At 30.7% G+C, this 12396-nt stretch overlaps 1 protein-coding gene across 8 annotated transcripts in view; it reads left to right on the top strand.

Moving 5' to 3' along the window:
* Window positions 1-12396, top strand: part of ADGRL2 (adhesion G protein-coupled receptor L2) — a 199173-nt gene that overhangs the window by 175692 nt on the left and 11085 nt on the right. For 7 of the 8 annotated variants that reach the window (XM_055585353.1, XM_055585356.1, XM_055585355.1 and 4 more), the window contains 4 exons: window positions 167-376; window positions 1264-1484; window positions 2797-2863; window positions 10864-10955. In XM_055585353.1, the coding sequence (XP_055441328.1) occupies window positions 167-376; window positions 1264-1484; window positions 2797-2863; window positions 10864-10955 (590 nt within the window). Of the gene's footprint in view, window positions 1-166; window positions 377-1263; window positions 1485-2796; window positions 2864-10863; window positions 10956-11759; window positions 11805-12396 lie in introns of all 8 variants that reach the window. The other variant, XM_055585357.1, reaches the window with a different exon arrangement.

Genomic DNA, 12396 nt, shown 5'->3' with positions numbered 1-12396 from the left:
TTACATGATTGAAAAAATTTGTTTTAGCATTGAGCCCCATTTGAACACACATAAATATTCAGAGTTTAGGTAAAAGATGAACTCTCACATGTGTAACTCATCTTATATTTATTTAATGTAACATAGGAATACTAAAGTCCCTCATATTTATTTTTTTTATTTTCAGTACAAAGATGGAGTTCACGAATTACTCCTTACAGTCATCACCTGGGTGGGAATTGTCATTTCCCTTGTTTGTCTGGCTATCTGCATCTTCACTTTCTGCTTTTTCCGTGGTCTACAGAGTGACCGTAATACCATTCACAAGAACCTTTGTATCAACCTTTTTATTGCTGAATTTATTTTCCTAATAGGCATTGATAAGACAAAATACATGGTAAGTACCCCTTCCATTTGTTGACCTTGGATCTCTGAAAATTAATATTATAACAAGTTATCCACGTATGCTGCTATTAATATTTGACCTTATAACTTATAATAACTTATAACTTATAGTTGACATGGCAATACTAAAGGATAATTTGTAATAAAAGACAACCCAATCATTAAGTAATATTGTGGATTAATTCATTTCTTATGTTAAGGTACAGTTGCATTTTTCTGGGTTTTAATAAAACACGTAGTTTGAGTCGAAGAATGCTGGGGACACTAAAATGAAAAGATAATATTAAATTTTTCATTTTGTTTACCTAGTCATTCTGACCAGTGATCATTTCCTCATAACCTGAGCAATTTATTCTTTATCGTGAGGTCTCAATGTAAGAAAGATAACTTAGTTAATGCTTTACACTATAGAATGAATTTGAGAATGCTCCACATATGACAGGAAAATGATGTTAACTAATTAGAGCTAGTATATTTACCATTAAAGCAAAATTTTTAAAATTCTATAATAGAAAAAAATAGAACTTATGTTTTTGGAAACAATTTTTCTAAAGATTTTTAAAACAAATTATCTACAAATAGAATCAGATTTTAAAATATGTAATTCTAGAAGAGAAATTAATGTTTTCTTATTTGCATTTAGTTTTACTAAAAATATAAATATCTTATAGTGATGAGATTTTTAGCGCACCTACCATTACCCTTCAAAAGCATTGAGTCATATTTAGCAGTATTTTCACTTATTAAAAGGTTTTTAAGAAGCAGTCATTTAAATAATGATGTATCTTATAGACATTATCAGTGAATACTGTATAGTTTTGGAGTGGGTTGTTTGTATTCACATGTTCCCTTTTGGGATTTTGCTTCTTTCCTTTATAGATTGCATGCCCAATATTTGCAGGACTATTACACTTTTTCTTTTTGGCTGCTTTTGCTTGGATGTGTCTAGAAGGTGTACAGCTCTATCTAATGTTAGTTGAAGTCTTTGAAAGTGAATATTCAAGAAAGAAATACTACTATGTTGCCGGTTACTTGTTTCCTGCCACAGTGGTTGGAGTTTCAGCTGCTATTGACTATAAGAGCTATGGAACAGAAAAAGCGTAAGTAATTGCAAGTGACCTGAGTGTTTTTCAAGTGAATAATTTTTTTAAAGCCTGTTAGCTGTCAGTGAGGGTCCCTGACAGACTAAAATAGCATCTGAAAGCTTTATTGGTAAGAGAATGGGCATGCCGTGCACAAATTACAATCAAGTCTTTTGTAATTTTCTAGGTTCAGAGGATTTGTACTCTGGTGAGGCAGATTCTAAATTATGGACTTTCTTTTTAACACAAAAGATTGACCTGAAACAAATTGAAAAAGTAAATAACTTTTTAGCCTTAGAAAGATATTAAGCAAAAAATTCTTGTGAACTTAAAGCATCTGACAGGTTTAACTACTGAGTTTTTAAGCTAATGCTTCATTAGCTCTCTTTGTGCAGCCGACCCTCTAGCTAACTCTCGTTTTGAATTGTGACAGTACCACATTCCATCCCATATGTTTTACTTTGATAATATTTTATCAGGCAGTTTGAAAGGATTAAAATAAGTGACTGTCATTCATTTATAAAAAAAAAATACAGATATTTATGGAAAGTGACAGAAGGTAGACATAGCCATGTTTCTAAGGATTTTGTTTGCTAGAGGCATGAATTTGCCTTCCAATTGTTTATTTTTTCCTTTGATAAAATTAGTTATATAAAGATTCTTTGGACTAAAGAAAGCTTTTTGACTACACAGACGATGAAAGACAAAAGAAATTCGTTGGGGATTCAATGTTGTATGAAGAATGAACTACTAAGTAAAGTCTGTCTTAATAAGTTTATGCATCATTTACTCTAATGATGTATGAATTCTGTGCTTGGAATTTTTTCCCCTAGTATTCATCCATTCCCAATTGAGGTGTTATATTTGTGATATACTGTTTTACAACAAACATTACATCTGAACACTTATTTTATTTTTTTTATCCTTTGTGTGCCATAGGGTGAAACATTTTAGCTCAGATGTAGATCCGAAAGGCAAATTTTGAAGATAAGAACTGTAGAACAATGAGACAATTTGGAATGCTGAGTTTCAAGTTTTTCTTAGTAAACTTAGAGGTTTTAACATTTCAGGATTGGGGTGGGAGTTATTGTTTTCCCAACACAATTAATATGTCTTTATCAAATTTAAAACCTGAAATGAAGAACAGTAGTTTGAGGTAAATAATTACTACTCTTTAAGTCAGAGGCAACTCAGTTATTAAATTGTTCTTGTCCATGATAAATTAATTTTTAAAGGCAACTGTAAAGATAGTTTTGCTTGTTAGATTTTTAAAATTCTGTCTTATTTGTGATTTGAGGATCCACTTAATGTTCTTTTCTTTTCATAATAGTTGCTGGCTTCATGTTGATAACTATTTTATATGGAGTTTCATTGGACCTGTTGCCTTCATTATTCTGGTAAGCAGACTCTGCTTTGCTTTCCTTTTTATTCTTGCCTTTTTAGCTGTACAATGGAAGTAGGGATAATTGGTTTTACTGTTTATTTATCTATACATGCAAAGATTTTATCAACATGTCTAGCTTACAAAATAATGTAGTATATTTTACCTATGATATAGTTATTGAGAGTTTATATACATGCTAATTGGTACTATTTCTGAAAACCCTCTTTCTTTTAAGAAGTACTTTTTTCTTCATTTGTAATTTAGTTTGCAGAAATGTGATGTCATAATCTAATCTATGTATATATGTAAGTGTATATATAAAAGCCATGTTAAGATTGTATGATTTGAAAGTAGTTTGAGAATTAGAAAGGGATAATATGTGTAGCATATTCTGTTTTTGACTAGTGGAGTTTTTTACTAAGAGGTTTAGTTTAGGTAGTTATGTCTTCAGAATCTATAGTATTAGCTCTGCACCAAGCCTGTATAGCATTTATGAATTAAATAAATGTTTTATAGAAGTAAAAGAAAATTAAGTTAATGTTTAGTATCATAATTTCTACATAGTAATTTAGTACTTTTAAATAAATTCCACACCCAGATTCTTTTTAAGGGACGAAACAGTTTTTTTTAAGCTTAGAGTAATAAAATAATATTAAATAAATTTTAAATTCATCAGAAATAAAATTATTTTTCTGAGACTTAAAATACCAAATGCACATATTGATTTCTAAGAAACTTAGTTTTAAAATAAACTTAATACAACTTAAGTAAAAGACATTAAAATTTCTTTACTTAAATTATTGCTAATCAAATATTTGAAATATATTTGAAATTTTTATAAAAGCTAAAATATTTGGATTTCAGCATTTCAAAGCTGTTCACTCAGTTTTAACATCATGCTGTTACAAATAATGGTTTCTGACTATTGTAAGATTGAAAATGAAGCATAATCAACTTTACATATCACCTATGTCTTTTTATTTCTATTAAGATTTTTTTTCTATAAAAAGTGACACAGTAAGCTTATTAAGATATTTCCTATGGTTAGTAGTATTATAATTATAGTTACTAGTATTTTAATAAAATTAAGAAAAAATTTTAGTAGTTCAAGGACACTTAAAACTATCTCAAGTGTATATACTTTTGTCATTAAAATGAATTATTTTATACAGTTACTTATAAAAGTAAAATGAAAATTTGAGATGAATGCCTGTAGGAAGCACACCAGTAAAACACTCCTAAGTGTTCCTTGGAAAGTTGATTTCTCATCAGAGTTATTCAATCGAGATGATTGCCCCAGTGTTTGTTCTTGGTTTACTTAAGTTAACACAGCCTGAGCCTGTCTTAATTTAAATGACAAACAGCTGAGTTAAAAAGGTATGGTTCTCAAAAACACAAGCTTCTTTTTTCCCTGAACTGTTGGCCAAACATTGATACCGTGAAAATTGTAAAGACCATTGTAGGGATATTTGATCTATATGTCTGTCTTACTGCAGTTTTTCTTTATTTTTCTTTTTTTTATATCAGAAGATAAATACTGACTTTAGAATGTTAAAAAACCTTTCACTTGGCAAAAGGAGTTAATGTTCATTTATCCTCAGCTTCCAGCAAGAAAAGAAATAAAGGATGTTTTATTATGTTGCCCATTTATAGTGAGAGCCTACTATTATTTTATAGCCTTGTCCTTATTATCCTCTACCAAATTATTTATATTGAGATGTGAAGGGCTTTGGGGAACAGTGTTCTCAACTTAAAAAACAAAACAAAACAGCAGGTTGCAATCACAGTACAGATCCTTGGAGTAATTCTCCTTCAATTTCTTTGCCCTCTAATCGTCCCAACATAGAAAGACAAAGAATTGTATTGAAGTGTAAAACATTATCTCAAATGTAACCTAAAGTGAGATATATGATTTTTCAGCACGTTTGTTTAGTATTAATGTATTTATATATATATATATATATATATATATCTCCTTATAGGAATATATAGGTCATTTGAAAATCAGTTCAGACACAGTTTAGCAAATTACACAAAATAAATTATACTGTACACTACCCTTTTAAGGAGTAACAAAAATTACATATTGATATTCCTAGAAAGCATAGTTTTGTACTTCCAGCTTTCTGAATTGAAATTATGTAACTTTAGTAGTATTAAATAAGTGTACATTTTTAATCATTTTCAATGAAGGGAAAAAAAAAACCATGTTATAGGAGATAAAGCTTGCTACTTCTGTATTTCTATAGGATGTCTTGCCTACAGGCACTAGAGTTATTATATCTATGAGAAAAGTGCTTGTAAGTAATGAGCAGTGGGAAACCATTAGTATGCCTGAAATAGTTTAATGAAAGCTTGGATCATGACACGTCAGGAGCTGTTCTTATCATTTGGACAGCTCCATCTGCATCATTAATAATTAATTCAGTTCAGTAAGAGTTCAGCTCACACACTGATTTAGAAGTCTTCCTCCGAGAACACCTCTCTGGCTGCTAGTCCCAGGGAGAAATAGGTTTCTGCTTGGCTAACAGCAAAGATCTGGAGATACAAGTGCAGTTTTAGAGTTGCATTTGCTAGGTAGCAAAAGCTCTAGGGAGGACAAAAAGGGTCAGAACATGTGCAGTTCAGTTAGGTTACTTCAGAGTGGTGTTTCTGTTCTTCTGTCTTATCATATCCATGTCAGCACTGCAAGCTGTGGAATGAATTTTAAGCTGCTAAGCTCAGACGGATATGATTCAGTTGAGCAGGTGGATGGCTATAAAACAAACCGTGCACTTCTGTAATCTATGGTACCTTTTTCTTTCTTTAAACTTCTTTGTATTTTCATGATCATCAGTGTGAGTGAGAATTAGCTAGGCTATATCATCAAGTAGTGATGAATTCTATCAGCAAATTACACTGGCAGAGTGTTTTAGCAGTAATTTATGAAATATTTTGGGGGGATAGGGAGGAGAGTATTATTTGTTATTAGTAGAGAAAATGCCCTATTTAGTGATTTAACACTTTTTAGCTGAAATTCTTTTCAATTTGCTTTCACTCTTTCACATAGAATTCTATTAAGAGATACCTATCTATTTACCTGTGTACACACACATAGAGAGAGCAGAATTAAAATCTGATTAATTCCTGGATGAGTTGCTTCATCTCCAAACTTAATCTTCATTATGGACATTTAGGCTGGTGAATTAACATAAAACATGTAACACAACTCTTTTGCTTTGTACTTACTAAAGGCTTCTACATGAATGATTACTGACATATATACCAGCTATAGACAAATCTTTATGTACATAGTTGTAACTCCATCTTTTTCGTTTCTCACTGATGCATAACACCTTTCAACTTATCCCAAAATACTATGTTTAAACTTAGTGGCATTTATGTTGGAAAGAAAAAGAACATGAGGTCAAAAAATGGTTTCATTGGACTTGAAGAGATAAGAATAGTGGTTGGATGGTGAAGACAATTCTTCTCATCTTTTTTGCCTGCCTTCCAGTAGAGAAATCCTCATTGATGGTTGTGATTTCTTTTATTTGTTAAATGCATACGAAAGGCAGGAAAATAAGTCAGAAAGAAAAAAGCGAGGAGAAAGAAATCACTTACTCTAAATAGAAAAATAAAAGGCACAAAGGTATATGGCTGGAAAGAGCCATTTATGTCATAGGCAAAATGCTAAGACGAAAACACTCAGTATGTCATTTGAAACTAAGGTTATCAGTCTTCAAGTGACTATTTTGAACAATAGATTTTGTCAAAGATGTTTCTTTTTGCTGCTCTGTTTCTTGTTTTGATTCGCATAGTTATATTTTAAAAGAACAAGAGTAGAAAAGGAAAAAAAATCTATTGAAATGTCTTATTATACAAAATTATGACTTATTTGAATGCATTGTCTCTTGAGAAAGATCATAGGAACAATTTTTATCAATGACACTAAAAATTAGCATTTACAGTTTTAGACACTGGAGAAAATACAAGAACTTTAAACCAAAATTTAAAAAATTTGTTTATACTTCAGTAAATATTTTGTTTAATTTCAGAAAATATTTCACTCATGTATTTGGTGATAATGTATTAAAATGTTCAATTCTTCGACAGTAGACATATTTTTTCAGAAATAATATATATTAGTGATTTTTAATGTGGTGTTGAAGAAAAATATTTCACACTTGGCATTTTTACTTATATGATTCACAATAATTCCTGCATGTCTTTTTTCATAATTTGTCTTAAAATAATGATAATATATCCTAATAAAGATATCATTGTCTCATTAATTGTGTATCATCATAATTCATAGACTAAATGAGTGTCAGATTTAACTAAATTTCTTAGCAACCTGACTGCTAGTGCCTTGGTTAAATTTTTATTTTCAGTTTCTGTAAATTGGAGAATTCACAGGTACTTGTGAAAGAATTTGATACAAGAATTCTACTGTGGTTTTATGATTATTTTTCTAGGATTTTAGATTTTCTTTTTTAAATAGACTCACTTTAAAAACACCTTTTGGAAGCAATTTTAAATAAGTTAGAAACAACAGCTTTTTTCCCCACCAGGATTTTATTGGTTTGTGTGATATTTATCTGTGTGTGCATATAACTAGCACAATCAGGTTTAAGAAAACAAAACTAACTATTCGGTGTACAGTTTGGCTAGTAGGAATAGCATGTGGGCATTTTAGCCATTTGCTGATTATGGATGGTTGTATTTTGCAAAGGGAATGGAGAATTGGTTATTAGGGCAAGTCCATCAAGTGGGAATCATTTGAAGAGCACACCTTCTTATGTCATTCATGCAGGATTTTATGTATTAATTTTATATATTAATATTATATCTTCATTTATCATCTCTTATTGATTTGTAAATTAGATTACTCTATAGAGAAGTGGAACCTTTTTAAAAAATTTACAAAACTCTTTGTATAGTTTATCTTTGTTTTGCTAAAGATTCCTAATTTTCTCAACCAGAATAAACTGGTTTATTTTATTGACAAGATTGGGCCATGGAGCTAGAAGATAGTATATTGAATCTCAGCATTGACGCTATATTAATTGCAGCCAAGTAGTCTTTGGTCATATACTCAACATCACAAATTTGTAAAATAATCAATTCAATGGGTTTCCCAGGTGGCACTAGTGGTAAAGAACCCACCTGCCAGTGCGGGAGACCTAAGAGATGCAGGTTCAATCTTTGGGTCAGGAAGATCCCCTGGAGGAGGGCATGGCAATCCACTCCAATATTCTTGTCTGGAGAATCCCATAGACAGAGGAGCCTGGTGGGCTACAGTCCATAGGGTCTCACAGAGGTGGACACAACTGAAACGACTTAGCACGCACGCACTTCTGGAATAGGATTATAGGTTCATGGTGCTGTTTCTTTTTCCCTGTAATTTTCTGTATTGTCTGAACTTTATGTTTTGCGCATGTTTGCAGCTAGGACGAAACACTGAACATATATATATTAAGAAACTCTCAGTAGGGTAAGGGAAAAGAAGGGGAGATATTTTTTAAGGATTAAATGAAATATGTTTTCTGTGGCAGTTCCAAATTGGTTAGTTCTATCTTAACAAGAAAAAAATGTCCTTGTATCATACTTAAGCTCTAATTTTACATAGGTACACTTCATTTTTATTTCAATTTTATTAGAAAATGAGCTAGTTCTTAAATAACTGATTTTTTTGCTTGGTTTTTCTTCATTGAAAAATATGTTTGGATGGATTCACCCCCACAATTTCACATTTTCTACTCATTTTCTTTTTATGGCATAATACTTGATACATCCATATTTTTTCACATTCACATTCTTTTCTTTCCTTGTATTAGTAGTTTTGACATGACAGTGGATAATATCTTTTCTTTCCTTAAATGTACTACTATTTTATTCCTGAGGGGATAATTAATATGCTTAGAAAATAATTAGTTCCAAACTGTGGCCCTTTGTGCTTTGGAAAATTATTTAAGAAAAAGTGTTAGAGTGGAGGGGCAACCCTAAGTCTGTAAGTTGGTAATAAATAAATGGTTTCATCAGGACCTTCAAAAAGAAGGGTCAAAACGTTTAAATGATTTTAACTTTGAAGCTGTTAAGGCAGCCATTCTTACCTAAGAGTTGTAATCAGTTTGTTTCTTTAAATGGGTTTTGGTTTGTTTGTTTTTAGGATATGTAGAGTACTTGTTTTTAATCATTCCTAAATTGTCCTGGTTAAGGCTTACTGTTACATAAAATAAAAAATAAAAACATTGCTGATTTTGCCTTTACAAAAATTATAGAGGTAAACTGTACCATGACTCCTTAAAAACCAAATTAAATATTTATTGTACTATCAGAAAGATGTCCCTAATTTCTCAAAGGCAAAAAATTGTGTCTTACCCACAATACAATAAGCATGTTCTTGTGTAGAGCAGTAAGGTCAATAAATATTAGTTGAATGAAATGCATGATACTGTAATATCCCTGAAAATGTAAGCTTTTATTTATATATGACTAACTGGACTTTATAACCTCCAGAATACAAAGCTAGAAATTTCTTTTTTTACAAAATTATTTACTTTTTTCTCTAGACCAATATTTTAAGAAATTAATTTTTAAGTGCTTTTTTAAGCAAAGAGCTTCTTTTGTCTTCAAGTAATTAACATCAAACAATGGAATGCAATCTGCCAGCACTTGCAAATTATTCCCATTAACCTCATTTTAGTCCTTAAGAGGAAATTCTACATCTAAGAGAAATAACAAGGCACAGTAGGCAAAATGACTGATATACAGCTTAAATTAAAGCTTTTGCTCTGTTCCTAAATTCATTAGGAAGGACTTGGAAATTTTCTTTATCGCCTTACATCATTTTTCCTAATTATAAAATCGGAAGTAGTGATGTATGAGTAAAATAGTCTTATCACTTTATCAGATGGTTTGTGACTCAGTAAAAATTATGTTACTATAACAGAGTTATGTGGATTATTTAAAACTAAGGAATTGCTTTTGTCTTAACATACTTCTAAATATACCATTTGTGCTTGCACTTAATTACAATGCTCACAAAATAACTTCATTTTGTCTTTTTTAAAGTAGTATTCTCAAGAAATAAAATGTCAAAAAAAAAAAAAATCCAAGAGCAATTTAGCATAGTTTTATTTTTGGAGCATAAAAGTGGAACTGCCTTCACTCAATGTAGCATTCTGCCAGGCTTCCGTAGAAGCAAATGCAAATTACAGATCTCTAACTCTTCTCAGTCAGAACACACCCCTTTTTCTTCTGAAGTTCATTCAAGTTGCCTCCCCAGACTGTTCTTCCATGTCAGGTTCCATCTTCCCTAGTTACTATTCGTTGCATAACTGAGTGTTTAGAGGGACTCGAAACAGCCTTTCTTTAGAATTTACCTACTTCCATTCAGTGTAGAGACATCAGGAAAAAAAGAAATGATGTCCTTTAACACTAAAATAGCAAATACATTTATATTTTTTAAAAGTCTATCTTAGTTTATATAACCAGGGACCATACTTCATATGTTATCTCATTTGATTCTTAACCATTACCTTACAAAAGGATTGTTCAAATGTTATTTTCCTCATTTTATCAGTCAAAATCAAGAACTAGACTCTTAACTAAGATTTAGGGTCCCAAATTCAGAGATATTTCCATTATAAACTGCATAATATAAATGCCCCTTCTAAAGAACTGACTTCATATTTTCATTAGGTGGTTTTTAGGCCCTGGGGTACCTCTAGCTAAAGACACTAGGCTTTCTAATTTATTTAATCATCACCACATGATACTTATTTAATGAGGTTGCAATTTCATGTCAAATGATCTATTAAAAAATCAGTCATACATGGCCAGAAAATTTTTCATGTAGACTCAACTTGATTATTGCATAAGTAATGATAAGTAAACTAAAATTGAGTCAGTTTCTACCACATACTCATGTTTTTGATATTTAATTGCATCAACCCATTAAGTATATTGTAATGATGTATTTAACTTTTTCTCATAGTTATCTAATTCCTTCTTTATTTGTTGTAACAGCTAAATATTATCTTTCTGGTGATCACATTATGCAAAATGGTGAAGCACTCGAACACATTAAAACCAGATTCTAGCAGGTTGGAAAACATTAAGTAAGTATTTTGTATTTTAATTTTAGTGCTTGACAAACTGAGTGAAAGATATTCCCCACAGCAAATTCATGAATACCATCTTTCAACTGTAGAAATTATTCAGAATGAAATTTTACTTATCAAGGTTGAACCTCACTGTTACCATGTCACAGACATTGGTCAGAAATTAGATAATAATTTCTGTCATGATCTAGAGCCAAAAAACTGTTTTAGTGCCTTTATGGAAATTCCATAAACTAGCAATCTCATTTAAATTTAAAATGCAGTTCAAAATGATGTTCCTGTTTGCATGACTGATATGATTATATTAAGTTTGTTTTGTTAAATGACTTTTTGATTTAAGGATTCTGAGCAGTTTCTACTTCTAATCCTGTTTTCCTAAGAGAATTTGCTCCATTACTATTGTTAACTTGGAGATTATCTGTTGCTTTCATGATAATTAAATAAATGTTTACTTTAATTCAGGATTGAAAAAATGGAAATATCAATGGAAAAAGTGCTGTCTAATGAGAAAAAATCGATAGCTGTTGAAAAAAATTGATAGCATTTTCAGAGTTATTTTTTCAAATATGAGTTAATTTAAAATCTGAGGAGATATTGTTCACGTTGGTTACAATGGGGTGTAGAAAATATTTTAAATGTTAAAAATGGCAGATCTTATAGTAAAGGTAATTGTTTTAAATTAGATGTTTTAGATAGGTTAGTGCCAGCTTCATTGCATGTTGCATGGTAAGAGAGAGAGCTAATCTTTAGCATCTCTCTCTTTTCTTCCTTTTCCTCTTTCTGTCTTCTCATCTACACCAGTAATTACCGTGTTTGTGATGGCTACTATAATACGGACTTACCTGGGTAAGGTAGAATCCTACATTAACAAATATATGGCATGATTTATATTTTTACAAATCTGTCAATATCATGAATTGCCCTTAATTTCTATAATTATTTTGGAATATCTTATTTGCTAGAGTATTTTAAACTATAATATGCCTTTATTTTTTAATTGCTTGCCTCTGCATTTTGACTTTCTTAATTTTGACTAATTTTATAAAATATATAAATGCTTTCTTATTACTTTCTATTTTAATTCTGTCTAATAATTTTGTTTCTCTTTTCTGCTTATAATGCTTTCTAGCTATGAAGATAATAAGCCATTTATCAAGTAAGATCATTAGTTAGACATGGAATGCACTGACTTTAAATCCTCTCATTCCGTCCTATTTTCTACAGTTCTTTTCTCCTTAAGCTATTCATGATGAAATCTCTCCAAAATTATTTTATTTTGAAGTTGTTCTCATGTTTTTGTCCCATTTCAGCTAGGCTTCTTCATGCTTTAGTTATAAAACCTTAGGTTCACCTAAGATTAGTTTCCTAGAATCTGAAGTTCAGGTGTTAAGTGATTATCTGCCATTTAACCTTTCTGTATGTATCACATTATTCAGTG

This window comes from Bubalus kerabau, chromosome 6, assembly GCF_029407905.1.
Source record: "Bubalus kerabau isolate K-KA32 ecotype Philippines breed swamp buffalo chromosome 6, PCC_UOA_SB_1v2, whole genome shotgun sequence".
Classification (NCBI taxonomy): domain Eukaryota; kingdom Metazoa; phylum Chordata; class Mammalia; order Artiodactyla; family Bovidae; genus Bubalus; species Bubalus kerabau.
The sequence above is the reverse complement of the archived record's forward strand: the minus strand, read 5'-3'. Positions and strand labels throughout refer to the sequence as shown.